This window comes from Ovis canadensis, chromosome 1, assembly GCF_042477335.2.
Source record: "Ovis canadensis isolate MfBH-ARS-UI-01 breed Bighorn chromosome 1, ARS-UI_OviCan_v2, whole genome shotgun sequence".
In the NCBI taxonomy this organism is placed as follows: domain Eukaryota; kingdom Metazoa; phylum Chordata; class Mammalia; order Artiodactyla; family Bovidae; genus Ovis; species Ovis canadensis.
In genome coordinates, this window is record NC_091245.1 from 77,853,620 (window position 1) to 77,871,048 (window position 17,429).

Sequence of the window (17,429 nt, forward strand, 5' to 3'; positions counted from 1 at the left end):
AGAGACTTAGCACGCATGCATGCTCTACTTCTTCAGGTTGACTGGTAAACTAGAGAAGCTGAAAAGGCAAAGGAGTGTGGTGAAAAGAGCAGTAGATCATTTTAGACAAATAGAGGATAAGTGTATCCTCTCTGCTCTTGTTACCTCAAAAGTAAAAGTGAAGGGTTACAACCAGTATCATATAGTCTCTAAGGTCTCATGTCAGATTCTGAATGCAGTTTCTGGTGGCCAAGAAGAGGCATATAATGGACCAGAAAAATATTAGATTTTTAGGTGGTCAGTTAAAAAAAAATTATCACAATCATCCAACAAATATTTTGTCAAGTAACCTACTGTATCACAAAGATTGTACTAGGCACTAACCTATATTTGTACAAAGAGGTTCTGAATCTACTGCAATATATTGTGTCTTCCTAGATGGGTGAGAAAGAAAGAAGGAAGGAAGGAAAGAGGGAGGGAGAGGGGGAGAAAGGAAATAAGGAAAGGGCACAATTACCTGGTAAACTCATGTGCCTGTAGACATGCATTCTTGCAGTTTTCCAGACATCTGAGCATGTTCTTTGTCCCATAAGACTCTTGAGAGTCCCTTGGACTGCAAGGAGATCCAACCAATCCATTCTAAAGGAGATCAGCCCTGAGATTTCTTTGGAAGGAATGATGCTAAAGCTGAAACTCCAGTACTTTGGCCACCTCACGCGAAGAATTGACTCATTGGGAAAGATTCTGATGCTGGGAGGGATTGGGGGCAGGAGGAGAAGGGGACGACAGAGGATGAGATGGCTGGATGGCATCACCGACTTGATGGACATGAGTTTGAGTGAACTCTGGGAGTTGGTGATGGACAGGGAGGCCTGGTGTGCTGCAGTTCATGGGTCTCAAAGAGTCGGACATGACTGAGCTACTGAACTGAACAACATATGTTTTATGAAGATAAATTTGGTTCAGGCTTCCATAAACACCTCCACTCTTAGATTTTCAACTTTCCTTGATGTTAATAAACACCCAAAATATAATATAGCCCTCATCTTTTATATAATAATCAATTCCAGTCTTGTTTTCTTGATTTCAAGCTAATTGAGCATTTCTCCATTCAAAAACTGAACTCACTCTATTTTTCTCCTAGTCAGCTGAATAATGGTCTTCAAAAAGTTATCTACATGCAGATCTCCAGAACATATGAAGGTTACAAGGCCAAAAAAAGTGCGGGGGGTGGGAGTGTTGCCGATATCACTGAGTTGTTATCTTGGATTATCCAGGTGTGCCCTCACTGCAATCACAAATGTCCCAGAAAGAGAGGGAGGAGAGTGCACACAGAAGAAGAGAAGGCAGCGTGACCCTGGAAGTAAACGCTGAAGAATGAGAGCGGCCCCACAGAAACTGGAGAAACAGGAACAGATTTTCCCCTAGAGCCTGTGGAGGGTGTGTGGTTCGCCAACCTCCTGACTTTGGCCTGCTTATACTGATTTTGGGCTTTTGGTCTCCAGAACCATGAGAGAATAAATTTCTGTTGTTTTAGCTACCAGGTTTATGGTAATTTGTGTTGAATAGTAATAAATATTGAGGTTGCAAAGAACACAGAGTTTTATTGGGGGTCTCATGAATTGCAATTTGGGAGACACGGATTGGGAGAAAACCAAAAGAGTGTTCTGGAGAAGAGAAAGAGTCAGGGACCCACAAAGACAAAAGCCACATGGCCTGCCAAAGAACCATGACCGCCCCTGACGAAAGGTAGGAAACATCTGTCCTCAAGAATCGCAAGCTGTTCTAGGGCAAGGGCCCAGCAGGCAGCTAGGCTGCCAAGAGTCCTCTAGAGCAACAGTCCAACAAGGATGCTGAGTAGGACAAGAATCAAAAGGCCAGATTTCATCCAGGCCAAGACGCACACAATTCATACCTCCGCAGTGGCCTCCTGGTGCATGATAGAGAGTTTTCTTAGCAAAACCAACTCCATTCTTTAATTTTCCTCTCACATCTGTTGCAGTAGCCACAGGAAACTTGATCAATTTCTCTTTCCAATTTCTTCTTTGTTTTTTCAGTTAGTGGTACCTATTTTCCTCACCACACAAGCTAAACCTGGAGATGACTTTCAACTTTTTGTCTTTTTCATATTTTATAGCTCAGAATTTTTCATCTCAGAGCCACAACCAAATTGTTAGTGGATTATATAATCTTAGTGGTCACAATCAGAAAAAAATGTTAGAGAAATAAAATAGAAAATATCAGAGAAAATACCTTTATATGAAAAGGGTAAGTAATCGCTGTTTCATGAGCTTTTCTGATTATGAGTAGATATGTCCCAATTTGTGAGATAAGATGTATTTCTCACTGTGGGTAACAGCCCCAAATGTTGAAACCAACTGCTTTTCATCTCCCCAAGTTAATTATCAGTTCCTTCTTTCTCAATATTTTTGGGGATGAAAAAACTTTCTTCTGTCCTTCTAAATTCTTCACAATGGTCTAAGAATTAAACTGACATGAGACAGAAAAACAAGAAAAGTTTAATAACATGTGCCCCTGGGAGAGATGCAGGAAAACTGAGTTACTTGCCAAAGTGACCTAAATCCTCACCTTTAATTCCGTCTTCTGCTAAAGACAAAGGGAGGATGTTGGGAGTAGTAGGTTGGAGACTTTAAAGAGGAGGAAGGTAACTGACATAGAGATAGAAAAGTAAACTTTTGGTAAATGGGCCATGTAGAAGCTATGGGACACAGAGTGGACTTTGACCCCTGAGCCCAGCTGAGTTCCCCTCAACACCACCCACATCTCTGGCGATAGCTCTATTCTGGGAACAGGCCATTTAAATTATTTAGGCAGCCAACAGGTTGTAGAAGAGAGACTTCCTGAGTCTTCTCTTACTTAAAAATAATCAGCCTAAATTAATCCTCATGCCAAAGAGGATTTGGGGGTGGCAAATTTTGCACCCCTATAATACTTATATGTAGGCCTTCTTTCCACAGACTTTAGACTATCGAGGGCCAAACGCAAAAACAGAACGTGTGAAAGAAAGTGAATATAATAAGAAGAAAAAAAAACCACCAAGCAGTCTAAAACTAGTGAATCTGTTTGTCCATTTGTTGCATAAGCTAATTCACTGATAGCTAACCATCAGTGTGCTAGGCTGGACAGTGCACCATTGAACAACTGGAGGGAGTCAACAAAGATAATAATCTCAGTAGGTTATGGATTCTCCAGGAAATTTGATAATCCCTATGGAGCAAACTGCTGCCATGTCCGTCCATTGGTTTCCAGCTCTGATAGGCACATGTGCACCGATACTCCCCTCCAGTCTCTTACTCCCATCATCCAACGAAAGAGCTGACTACTGATCACTGTGATCTGAGTGCTTGGGAGAGTTGCTTGTAACTAAATGCTTCCAGTGTCTTCTCTGGGTCTAAATATTAAACGCACTGTTCTCTGCTGCCCCCAGTAGGCCAAGTTTGTTTTTCTGTGGCCTAAAAATGAGATATTTTCTTTTACGATGTTGACAATAAGACTCTAAATTCAGAACACTGAATAAATTCCTAACTTGAATCACTAATAACTTTACTTCTCTGAGAGCAAAGGAAGCAACAACCAGAACTATATCTCTTGAGTCAATTCTGATCAACAGAGAAAAACTGATGAACCCAAGACAGGAAATTTGAGGGGAAGCAGAAGAATTGGAAGTGGTAACATCTATTAGGATGGGAAGATTAGTAGGAAAAGGAAAGAGCAGATTTGAAGGGTGGAAAGCAAGAGCTGAGTGATGGATATTTTAAGTTTTAGATGCCATTAAAATAGCCAAGTGAAGCTATCATTGATAGACATGTATGAAAATAAATATTTGAGTCATTGGTACTACGAAGTGAGCATGGATGGAAAAAAGAAGAGACAGACTGGTTCCAAATAGGAAGGCTGTATATTGTCACCCTGCTTATTTAACTTATATGAAGAGTACATCATGAGAAACACTGGACTGGAAGAAACACAAGCTGGAATAAAGATTGCCGGGAGAAATATCAGTCACCTCAGATATGCATATGACACCACCCTTATGGCAGAAAGTGAAGAGGAGCTAAAAAGCCTCTGGATGAAAGTGAAAGAGGAGAGTGAGAAAGTTGGCTTAAAGCTCAACATTCAGAAAACGAAGATCATGGCATCTGGTCCCATCACTTCATGGGAAATAGATGGGGAAACATTGGAAACAGTGTCAGACTTTATTTTGGGGGGCTCCAAAATCACTGCAGATGGTGACTGCAGCCATGAAATTAAAAGACGCTTACTCCTTGGAAGAAAAGTTATGACCAACCTAGATAGCATATTCAAAAGCAGAGACATTGCTTGGCCAACTAAGGTCCGTCTAGTCAAGGCTATGGTTTTTCCTGTGGTCATGTATGGATGTGAGAGTTGGACTGTGAAGAAGGCTGAACGTCAAAGAATTGATGCTTTTGAACTGTGGTGTTGGAGAAGACTCTTGAGAGTCCCTTGGACTGCAAGGAGATCCAACCAGTCCATTCTGAAGGAGATCAACACTGGGGTTTCTTTGGAAGGAATGATGCTAAAGGTGAAACTCCAATACTTTGGCCACCTCATGCGAAGAGTTGACTCATTGGAAAAAACTCTGATGCTGGGAGAGATTGGGGGCAAGAGGAGAAGGGGACGACAGAGGATGAGATGGCTGGATGGCATCACCGACTCGATGGACGTGAGTCTGAGTGAACTCTGGGAGTTGGTGATGGACAGGGAGGCCTGGCGTGCTGCGATTAATGGGGTCGCAAAGAGTCAGACACAACTGAGCGACTGAACTGAACTGAACTGAATTGACAAAATGAGCTTTGGAGTTCACTAACGTTTAGAGGTTGGGAAGAACAGTCACATATACACATAAATCTTCCAATTAAATTTTTCTCCAATTAAAAGCACTTACCATGACAAAGAAAAAATTGTAGTCCCTTCCTTGATTAATAAAACTCTAGGATAACACGGTCTTAGAGATAATAAATTTCTCTCAAGTTTCTCTCTCACCACAGCTGGAATATCTCCTTCTTCAAGGAAGTCTCTGCTATTAAGGTCTTTTCACATGCTCATCATTGCATCATGCTCACCCAGATATCTAGGATAATCTAAGTCAACTGATTATGAACTTGAACCACATCTACAAAACACCTTCATAGCAATATCTAGCTTAGCATTTGATGGAATAACTGGGGATTATAACCTCGCTCAGTCAACACAATACTGCTACTGCTGCTGCTGCTAAGTCGCGTCAGTCGTGTCCGACTCTGTGCGACCCCATAGACGGCAGCCCACCAGGCTCCCCCATCCCTGGGATTCTCCAGGCAAGAGTACTGGAGTGAGGTGCCATTGACTTCTCCACAATACCATACTACTGTTTCTAAAACACAGCTCCATTTAACTCTCCTTCCTTACTCTGCTTTATCTTCTTCACAGAACTTATCACTACCTGACGTTATGTTTATGTATTTATTTCTCTATTCATGTATTGGCCATCTTATTTTCTAGACTGTAAGGTCTGTCAGGGAAAGACTTTTATCTTTCGTCTCTGATTTTAACCATTTGTTCAAATAATCTCCTATTTTGGACATTGTGTTTCATTCTGCTGCTTTATTATTATGACCAACATTAATATAAAATCTTTATATAGACACACATTCTGGGTCACTTCTCCAATAGTTCATTTTTAAAAGTAATCTTTTTTAATGTCATTTTTATTAATTTTTTCAAGTTGTACTTATAGAAGTATAATTCTAAAAACAGTTTAATTTTCCCTTTTTAGTGTAGAGTTCTGTGATTTCTAACATATGCATGAAACATATGCAATCATGTAGCCACCACATTCAAGAAATAGAGCGTTCTCATCACCTCAGAAAGTCCCTTTGTGACCCTTTAGTCAACACTTGTCTCACTCCCACCCTAAAAACCATTTGTATTAGTTTGCAAGGACTCCTGTAAGAAAGTACCGCAAACTGAATTACTTAAAGAATAGAAAATCTACATCTCAAAGTCCAAAATCAAGTAGTCAGCCAGTTTGGTTTTTTCCAAGGGCTGAGTTGCAGCCTTCTCTCCTTTGTTTATAAATGACTGATTTCTTCCTATGTCTCTTTACATCATCTTCCCTCTATGTGTCTCTGTGTCCACACTTTCCTTTTTTACAAGAACAGCGGTGATACTGAATGCGGGTCTACCTGCTGCTGCTAAGTCGCTTCAGTCGTGTCCGATTCTGTGCGACCCCATAGACGGCAGCCCACCAGGCTCCCCCGTCCCTGGGATTCTCCAGGCAAGAACACTGGAGCAGGTTGCCATTTCCTTCTCCAATGCATGAAAGTGAAAAGTGACAGTGAAGTCGCTCAGCCGTGTCCAACTCAGCGACCCCATGGACTGCAGCCTACCAGGCTCCTCCGTTCATGAGATTTTCCAGGCAAGAGTACTGAAGTGGGGTGCCATTGCCTTCTCCAGGGTCTACCTAAAGGCTTCTTTTTAACTTGATTTCCCCGGTACAGACACTATTCCAATAAGGTCACATTCTGAGATCCCAGAGCTAGGACTTCAACATGTGAATTTTGGGGCAACACATAGTATCATTAATTCACTTTCTCTCCTTTTAGATTTGCTTTTTCCAGAATATCATATATATCATACATAAATGAAATCATAGCCACTATGGCCTTTTACATCTGGCATCTTTTACTTAGCATAGTTATTTGAGATTCATCCATGTTACATGGATCAGAAGTTCATTCCTTGTTATTGCTGAATAATTTTCCAGTGTATGTCTATAGTACTTTGTTTATCCATTCACCACCTGAAAGACATTTGAGCTGTTTCCAGTTTGCAGCAATTAGAAATAAAGCCACTATAAATAGTTACATCTGTATGTTTAACTTAACAGGAAACTGCCAAACTATTTTCCAAAGTGACTGTACCATTTTTTTTTTCATTCTAACCAACAATATGTGAGGATTTAAACAATGAAGAAATTTTCATTTTGTGACATCATTTAGTAATATATAAGGATATTAATTCAGCATTACAGAAATGATGGAAGCATGGGAGGTATAGTTTTAACTCAGAGGTTTTCTGCCTATAACACTCCACCCCAAGAAAAGCTCTTTGCAAACAGCTTACTCAGAGAGAAGGAGACATTCTTCTAATTGCAGCAAGTTGTTTATACATATTTAGTTCTTAAGCTTTTTATCAAAATAAAACATGGTTTTTAAAATCCAAGTAGTACAGAGGCCTTAGAATGAAAAGCAATGGGCTTCCCAGGTGGCTCAGTGGTAAAGAATCTCTCTACCAAACAGGAGATGCAGGTTGGATTCCTGGGTCAGGAAGATCCCCTGGAAAAGGAAATGGCAACCCACTCCAGTATTCTTGTCTGGAAAATCCCTTGGACAGAGGACCCTGGAGGGAAAAATCCATGTTGTCACATAAGAGTTGGACATAACTTAGCAAATGAACAACAGCAACAACAGTAATGAAAAGCAATCATTCTGTGTTCTTCTGTCTAGTACCATCAGTTCCCAAACCTAAAATCTTTTTTTATATATATCTGCTTTGGTTCTTCTGGTGGTTAATATTATTTTTCTTAATGATATACTCTTCCTACTATTTCTTGATATATCTTAAGACATTTTTAATTAATTTCCTGCCACTCTGCTCACTTCTTCCCCCTATATGTTCATATTACTATTTTTAGTTCTACGGGGAAGATCCTGTGGCAACCCACTCCAGTATAACTTAAGTAATTCCTGGAGAATTCCATGGACTGAAGAGCCAGGTGGGCTACATGAAGTCGCAAAGAATCAGACAGGACTAAGCAACTATGACTTTTGCCTTCACTTTTCACTTTCACTGGCTACTTGTGTGACTTAATATAATATATAAAATTCTAATAGTCTCAAATACAGACATCATCCTTTGAACTCCTCCTATAGTAGATGGGGATAATAGGACCTCTAGCATGCTATATTCATTTTTTTCCCCATCCCCTCCTGTCTTCTGTTAATAACTTGGTCAAGGTGAATAACATTTTACATTCTATTCTGTAACCATAATTAAGTCTTGCCGGCTTTGCCTGTAAATTGATTTCAAAATTGAAAACTATAAAGACATCTCAGTTCAGTTCAGTCGCTCAATTGTGTCCGACTATTTGCAAACCCATGGGCTACAGCATGCCAGGCTTCCCTGTCCATCACCAACATCTATATTACAATTATTATTTTGACATTTTTCACTGAAGAATCAGGATATATTTCCTAATTTATATCTCCAAAGTCTTGATCCAAGTGCCACTCAGCATGACAATGTACAATACAGACTCTCTTTTCTTACTGCTCTACCCATTGTTATAAATCAGACAATTTTGTGTCGTTTCATATTTGGAGCATTGACTTTTCCATAGTGTCTAATGTTTCATTGTTTTGCCTTGGGGTTTCTTAGAATCTTCTTTGTTTCTTACAGTATAAAGAACTAAATGCACTCCACACAGTATCCTTAGTATCATCCAGTTTCTTACTCATTCCCTTTATTGGAATCACATATCCTGATTTGTGAGTATTATTCATATCACTCAGATGTGAACTCATTTGGTGTTTTTTAGTTTGTTTATTTGTTCATTGTCTTCCTTACACACACACACACACAAACATACACATCATGTTTCAATTAAAATGTAAATGTCAAGACAGCAGAGATCATGAGTCTTATTTTCCACTGTGCCTAGAATTAGTACATCCACTCAGAGAGGGGCTTGATTCACTCTCAAGCTCATTTCCACTGGTACACAAACATGTATTTCTCCCATCTTGACAAAATTTTCCTTGGTTTCATTTCTCCTGCCTAAACTATTCTAATTTTTTATGCTCCCTACTGCAACATAATATAAATGTTCCCTGTACTCTTTATATTAGTCTGCTCCGCATAAAAATATTAATACCATAGACTCAGTTCAGTTCAGTTCAGTCGCTCAGTCGTGTCCAACTCTTTGCGACCCCATGAATTGCAGCACACTAGGCCTCCCTGTCCATCACCAACTCCCAGAGTTCACTCAAACTCATGTGCATTGAGTCGGTGATGCCATCCAGCCATCTCATCCTCTGTCATCCCCTTTTCCTCCTGCCCCCAATCCCTCCCAGCATCAGAGTCTTTTCCAATGAGTCAAGTCTATGGCTTAAATAACACATGGACATGTATTTCTCACAGTTCTGGAGACTGAGAAGTCTAAAATCAAGGTACCAGCTGATTTGGCTCCTGGTTACAGCCTTCTTCCTGACTTGCAGACTACCACTTTCTTTCTATGTCCTCACCTGGCCTTCCCTTGCTGTGAAAGAGCAAGTCTCTCACTTCCTCTTCTTGTAAAGCCACTAATCTCATTCTGAGGGCCCCACCTTTATGCCTTAATCTAACCCTAATTACCTCCCAAAGTCTCTATTTCTAAATACCATCACACTGAGGGTTAGGGCATCAACATATGAATTTGATGGGACACAAAGTTTCCACCCTGGCTCTTCAAAATTCATATCCTTCTCATAGGAAATATACATTCATTACATCCTAACAGCCCCGAAGTCTAACTCATTCCAGCAAGAACTCTAAAGTCTAAAGTCCAAAGCGCCATCTAAATAACATCTAAATCAAGTAAGTATGAGTTTCCAAGTATCTTGAGGCATAACTCCTCTCCAGCTGTGAACCTATGGAACCAGGCAAGTTTCCAAACCAGGAAAGCTTCCAAAATATGCCAGGCCAGGCAGAGGATAGATACTTACTTTCCAAAAGGAAGAAACAGGAAAAAAGGAAGAGATGGTAAATCCCAAGCAAATTCAAAATCTAGCAAGGTGAATTTCCCTCATATCTTAAAGTTCAGGAATAATCCTTTTTGGTTCAACACTCTGCCTTATCCACTTCCTTTTGTAGTTCTGCTGGTGGGGGGACTGGGGGGGAAAGAGGGAAGGGGGAGATTTGAGAAGGTGAGTCATGCCTCCAAGACTCTGCAGGGTGGTCCCAGTCTCATAGCCCCAGAGGGCACTCCAAATCCTCAGGCTGCGTTTGGAGGCCAGAGGCTATCTGCCTTGTTGAGACTGAGGTAGAGGCCCTGAGGATCTCTAAACCATTTTTCCCTCTTCTTGGAGAGCAGCACACATTCACAGCCAAACAGTTCTATCCTCCTGTCTGGTCAAATCCAAGAAACCCAATAGTCTTCCTTTTTTTAATTTAATTTTTATTTTATGTTGGTGTATAATTGATTTACAATTTTGTTAGTTTCAGATGTACAGCAAAGTTATTCAGTTATACATATATATATTTTAATTCTTTTTCAGATTCTTTTCTCATATAGGTTATTACAGAATATTGAGGAGAGTTCCCTGTGCTATACACTAGGTCCTTATTGATTATTTATTTTATATTTAGTTATGCGGACTTCCCTGGTGGCTCAGATGGTAAAGAGTCTGTCTACAATGCGGGAGACCTGGGTTCGATCCCTGGGTTATATGTTAATCTCAAACTCCAAATTTATCCCTCTCCCCAACCATTTTGCTCTGGTAACCATTAGTTTGCTTTCAAAGTCTGTGAGTCTGTTTCTGGTTTGTAAATAATTTCATTTGTCTCATCTTTTCAGGTTCCACATATAAGTGATGTCACATAATATTTGTCTTTCTCTGTCTGACTTACCTCTCTTAGTATGATCATCTCCAGGTCCATCTATGTTGCTACAAGTGGCATTATTTCATTCTTTTTTATGGTTAAGTAATATTCCATCATGACACCATCCTTATGGCAGAAAGTGAAGAGGAACTAAAAAGCCTCTTGATGAAAGTGAAAGAGGAGAGTGAAAAAGCTGGCTCAAAGCTCAACATTCAGAAAATGAAGATCATGGCATCCGGTCCCATCACTTCATGGGAAATAGATGGGGAAACAGTGTCAGACTTTATTTTGGGGGGCTCCAAAATCACTACAGATGGTGACTGCAGCCATGAAATTAAAAGCCACTTACTCCTTGGAAGAAAAGTTATGACCAACGTAGATAGCCTATTGAAAAGCAGAGACATTACTTTGCCGACAAAGGTCCATCTAGTCAAGGCTATGGTTTTTCCTGTAGTCATGTATGGATGTGAGAGTTGGACTGTGAAGAAAGCTGAGCACTGAAGAATTGATGCTTTTGAACTGCGGTGTTGGAGAAGACTCTTGAGAGTCCCTTGGACTGCAAGGAGATCCAGCCAGTCCATTCTGAAGGAGATCAGCCCTAGAATTTCTTTGGAAGGAATGATGCTAAAGGTGAAACTCCAGTACTTTGGCCACCTCATACGAAGAGCTGACTCATTGGCAAAGACCCTAACGCTGGGAGAGATTGGGGGCAGGAGGAGAAGGGGACGACAGAGGATGAAATGGCTGGATGGCATCACTGACTCAATGGACGTGAGTCTGAGTGAACACTGGGAGTTGGTGATGGACAGGGAGGCCTGGTGTGCTGAGATTCATGGGGTCGCAAAGAGTCGGACACGATTGAACTGAACTGAACTGAACCCAATCTTCCATCATATTTATTACGTACCATATCTTCTTTATCCTCTGTTGATGGTCATTTAGGCCGTTTCCATGTACTGGCTATTATAAATAGTACTGAAATGACCACTGGAGTACATGTGGGGTTTTTTTTTGAATTATATTTCTACTCATAGTCAAGTATTTCACAGGGCATGAAACATTTTTTAAGTGAAGGATAAAATTTAATGTCAATCTAATAACTATAGCTACAGTAGTGTTAATGCAGCAGTCCCTAACCTTTTGGCACCAGGGACTGGTTTTATGGAACGCAATTTTTCCACTGACTGGGGTTGGTGGAGTGGGATGGTTTCAGGATGATCCCAAGTGCATTACATTTATTTTGCACTTTATTTCTTTTACTATTACTTTGTGACATATAATGAAATAATTATACAACTCATCATAATGGAGAATCAGTGGGATTCCTGAGCTTGTTTTCCTGCAACTAGAGTGGCTGGAGATACAGATGAAACTTCTCTTGCTCACCCACTGCTCACTGCTCTGAAGTACTGATCTGTGGCCCTGGGGGGTTGGGGACCCCTGGTATAATGCATCTGGAAATTAACAAATTATCTGACATATTGTGAGCTCTTAGCTTTAGGCCAAGCTGCACCACTGCTGGATTTAAGATTATTCAGACTTATCTGGGGAACGACATAGGCAGGCCCCACAAAGCTCCTTTTGTGTGAGGAGCTAAGGTATCACGTGAGAGAGAACTTTTCACAGAGAAATCAAGCACAACAAAGCTGATCAAATAACAGACCTTTGGTGGAAGGAGAAGGACAATTCTGAGCACAGAGTGATGATTGTCAGTTATATTTATTTCCAAGAACAGTCTCCAAGGACTTATACTGCAGTCCTGTGATGAGGGGAGTGATGTAAGCAAAACCACAAAACTGCATATTCGTTACTTATCGTGCACAGCAAATTAGCACACATTTAGTGGCTAACAACAACACACATGTACCATCTCGCAGAACCTGGGTATAGCTCACCACATCCTCTGCTTCAGGGTCTCTCATGAAGCTTCAATCAAGGTTTCCAGCATCTCATCTGAAAGCTGAACTGGAGAGGGATCTGCTCCCAGCTTCACATGGTTGTCAGCGGGAGTCAGCGATCTCTGTCCTGCTGGACTGGGGGCCTCCGTTTCTTGCCTGCTGACAGCCAGTAGTTGCCCTAAGTTCATTTTCATTGGGTCTCCCAGACACAGATGCTTGCTTCATGCACTCAAATCCAGAGGCAGTCAGGGTACTCTGCTAGCAATACGGAAGTTACAGCATTATGTAATTTAATTATGAAAGTGACACCCAGTCGCCTCTGCCATAGTCCGTCAGTTAAAAGCTAGACACAGGTCCCACCCACGATAAAGGTAAAACGGTGACACAGGGCATGAATAAAAGGAAACAGATAACTGGGGACCATTTTAGAGTTTCTCTGCCTCAAACTGATTTCAGAGCTCAAAGTCACTGAGGTCTCAGCAACATGGCATTAGTACTATTTTAACAGAGTGCTACAGGAGAGAAGAGTACTTAGTGATGGAACCTCCTTGTGAGTCTGAGAGCTCACAGGAGCTTGAGGGGACTTAGGAGCCAATCTGAGGCTGAAGAGCACTAAAACCCACTTAGAGTTCTTTGTACTTTGGCTTAGGATCAGCCTTAAGAGGGAAATACTCACATTTGAATTCAATACATGTAAGTACCCACATGGTGGCAGTAGACACCAGGAAATTCTAGGTATTACCCCCCCGACTGAGGCGCACTAAGGCAAGTTTTCCTTCCTACATGGCAGCTCTTGTTTTCCTTTTTGTCTGATAACGTTTTCTTAGAAGTCTCAAGAACTTCCAGGTCCTCTTCAAATGGATATAATAAGGGATTGTCTCCTCCTTTATTTATGTATACTCTACCGTAGTCTCCTCAAGCCCCACAAACAAGGGCTAATCCAGAGAGACTCTCTCAGAAATCTCTAGACTAGAAATAGGCACCAGTCTCTTTATTCATGTTTACCCCCGAGTCCCAGAGGGTACAAGCCAAGTTCTCCTAGTAATTTCATCACCATACTTCCATGACAGCTCCAGGGGAGAGCTACATGTTCTGTGGCTCAGCAACCATCCAACTGAGAAATAAAATGCCCCTCTCTGCCTTCTTGCAAGCTTAGCAATTTTTTCAATTAGCTCTCTCAATGCTCTCCTGGGTAGATCTGATAGATTCAGCCCCGGGGAAAATGATTGGGGGAAGAAATGAAAAGAACAAAGATTCTGGAGTTATGATCAGTTTGAATAGACTCCTTTTCTGTAAGAATAGCATGAGGGAAGTGAGAGTTCCTACCCTCACAAATCAGCTACTACTGGTGCTCCAGATCCTAGGCAGCCCTAAAGCAAAGCCTGTTATGCAGGAAAAAATTCTGAACTAAAAACAAGCACCTCCATTAGATTCATCAACAAGAGAGCAAAAAAGGTGGTCTGGATCAATTCCAGCCTCACTCTCACCTGTTCCTAAGTACTGACAAGAAGAACACTAGGATTTCTGTAGAAATAAAAGGAGGGCCTTGAGGGAAATGGGCCAGAACCGCTGCTATTATAGGCCTGTAGGTTCCCATGTTCTGCTCTATGGCACTAATGGGAGCTATTTCCACCCCAAACTTTAAAAATGTTTAGCCCCAATTACTTCTTTTTAAATATTAGGGTTGTTAAAGGTGTCACAACTGCAGATAAGTGGGCCAACGCAGTGTTCTTCACACCCTCAGGCAGCCTCCATCCATCTAATGCAGCTGTCTGCTGAAATCTGCCAACAGGACAGTTAAAAATAGATGGCAGCTCCCTTAAGAGTTGCATGATTGATTTATACAGTCTTCCATAGTTATTTGTCTAGCTCAGTTGTCTCTAAACATTTTTGCCTGTATACATGTAAAAGAAATTTGAAAAAGAATGTATTATTCACGAATTTTTTAAGTTGACCAATATTTTTTAATATGTTTAAAAGTTAACTTATCCTTGGGTTAATATTACCTTCATGACTAGAATGAGTCAGTATTTAGCTATTCCGGTTTTTCATTTATATTTATAGCAATAAAAAAAATCTTATTTTTAAATGTAAGTAGATGAGAATGAGTTTTGTTAGCAAAATTTATGATATATTAAGTAATATATTTTGCATCTGATAATTGGAATAACATTAATCAGAGAAGGAGAACTTGATTTAATAAAGCTGGTTTTCTGAAGTTTAGGATACTGTATCATAGGTGATTTTTTTTAATATTTTATTTTACATTCCTTATATATTAGTTTAGGTCCTACTTTTTTAAAAGCTTGAAAAAGAATGATAAGAAAAACAGAAAGACAAATAGGAAGAGAAATAGAAAACATATCAAGTCTAGGGATGGATTCAGGTTTTGTTGGTCTAAAGCTTATATATTATGAGATGCAGACCTCTTTTTGAAAAGAATACATTATAAATTTTTAAAATTAGGTGGAAAAGTAAATACTTTATAATATTAGAACAAAATTATGACAAATTGTACATTTTGAAAAGATAAATTCCACAAATATTAGAAAAGTAAAGAATTAATAATATTAATTCATATCTCTGTAACAATTTTTCTACACTTATTGGCTCAATGCTTTTAGTCATCTCTCCAAATGACAATTCATTTTGATTACTTTCCATGGGAAAATAGATAATCAAGTGTTTTCCTCAATATAGTTGATACATTTTATTACTGATAGTTTAGAAGAGCTACTTTTTGTTTCATCATTATTGGCAGTTATTGGTTAAGCCACATCTATCATTTTCTCCCAGTTTCTTTCTCAGGAGGTGCTTCTCGCCAAGGCAAGACTTAAGAGTCTCCACTCCTTTGACTGGCCAGGCTATAGCTATGGCATGGGGGCTCAGCACCAGGGCCAGCTCCACCAGGTCCTCCCTGCCCCCCTTTCTCACCTACCCCAGTGAGTGTGTTGCTCTTCTAGGACTCCCTCAGGAGTAACTCATTATTTGGTAATAATGAGAGTACAAAAGAGTAAGGCCGTCAAACAACCACAGTTCATCACTGCAGCTGTCCCATGCTATTGAATTTGGAACATCCCCTAAAGGGTGAAACTACGCCTTTGCTAATGCCATGCCTCACCCTTATTAGACATTCATACAAGACAGGAAAAGACAATGGCCTATGAAAGGTTTCTAAGAGCCTTCTCCAATACCAATACTCTGACTGTTCCTCTGAAGACTGTTTATCCCGAGTGATGCATCCTGGAAGATTTGGAGGCCTGGCGTGCTGCGATTCATGGGGTCGCAAAGAGTCGGACATGACTGAGCGACTGAACTGAACTGAACTGAAGAGGTATTTATTTTGAAAAGTTGGGAAATAGTGATTATACAAGAGAATTTGAGAAAGGGAAAAGGAGAAACAGCATTTATATAAATTCTCTAATTGCTGAATATATTATTTTCTGAGGCTATATTGTTCTCTGATTTGAGCCAACATCAATATAATTACTTTCATTATTCAAATCTTCTGTATCTTTTCTAATATTTTATCTGCTTAACCTATCATCAGTTTTGTGATACATGTTGAAATATTCCATTGTGATTGTAGATTTATCAGTTTCTCCCTATAGTTTTATCTACTTTTGCTTTGTAAATATTTTGTATATTTTATAGGCATATACAAGTTTAATGTTATTGTTATATATTTTTAGTCAGTTGAATCTTATTCCAGCTTTTATCCTATTATATTGTAATTGCTAGTTTATTTGTCTGCTTTCCATTAGAGCATTGACCTATGAGAAAGGTCAGTGTTCTACTCATGAGTAAATACCTGCTGCCACTATTATAGCTCAGGCTCTCATTACCTCTTTCCTGACTATTAATGTAACTTCTTAACCAGACCAGTACTAAACTGCCAATTTCAGCCCCTTGGCATTTCTATCAGATTAATCTTCTTTGAGAACAGTTCTGATCTTAACAGTCCTTTTTTAAAACTGTGGGTTCCTGCTACTCAAGCAATACAGAACAAACTCCATAACTTATCATTCAAATTTCTCAATGACCTGAAATTCACTCATTTTCTCCTCACATACTATGGAACCAATCAGAATTTGGCTATATTCGGAAATCCTCATTAGCCCTACATAGATCCTACATCCCTTCTGCTTTCCACATACACTATTCAGATCATGGCATAATTTTCCTTCCCGTCTCTGCAAGTCTAAATCATCATTTAAAACCAATCTTAAAAGCCTCTTCTGAAAGTTTTTGGTATACTCACCCCAATAAAAATATTTTCTCCTCCTTTTTAATGGTGTTATGAATTGGATGTTGGTGTTCTTCCAAAAATTCACATGTTGAAGGCTCAACACCCAGTGTGACTGTATTTAGAGACAGACCCTGTGAGGAGTGATAAAGGTTAAATGAGGTCATAGGGTAGAACTCTAATCTGATAGGGCTGGTGCTCTTATAAGAAGAGGAAGGGACCCCAGAGCTCTCTGCCTCCACCATGTGATGACACAGTGAGAAGATAACTGTCTGCAAACACAGGAAAGAGCCCTCACCAGGAATAAAATCAGTCGGCACCTTGATCTTAGACTTCCCGGCCTCCAGAACTGTGAGAAATACATTTCTGTTGTGTAAGCCACCCAGTTTGTAGTAATTTGTTATCACAGCCTGAGCTAAGACAAATGACAATATATGACTTTAGGAATATCCTTTCTTAAGTTTAGGTTTGTTTGCATTGAATTACTGCTGCTCATATGGCACAGGTATTTCTCAACTGTTAATGTCCAATAATTCATAATGAGTCAAAGAATCCAGCAACCTCCAAACCAAAGAAATAATATGCATGCTTGACAGCCATGTTTGCTTGTCAGATTTATATTTATTTGGTACCTTCTCATCAAA

The 17,429-nt window shown here is 39.9% G+C and overlaps 1 protein-coding gene across 1 annotated transcript in view; it reads right to left on the reverse strand.

Annotated features, from left to right (window-relative positions):
• Window positions 1-16,904, reverse strand: part of FRRS1 (ferric chelate reductase 1) — a 76,001-nt gene extending 59,097 nt beyond the window's left edge. The window contains exons 1-2 of the mRNA XM_069598515.1: window positions 16,801-16,904; window positions 12,537-12,794 (exon numbers count right to left, since the gene is read on the reverse strand). Coding sequence (XP_069454616.1) covers window positions 12,537-12,563 — 27 coding nt within the window. The 5' untranslated portion in view covers window positions 12,564-12,794; window positions 16,801-16,904. The remainder of the gene's footprint in view (window positions 1-12,536; window positions 12,795-16,800) is intronic.
• Between the last annotated feature and the right edge of the window lie 525 nt (window positions 16,905-17,429).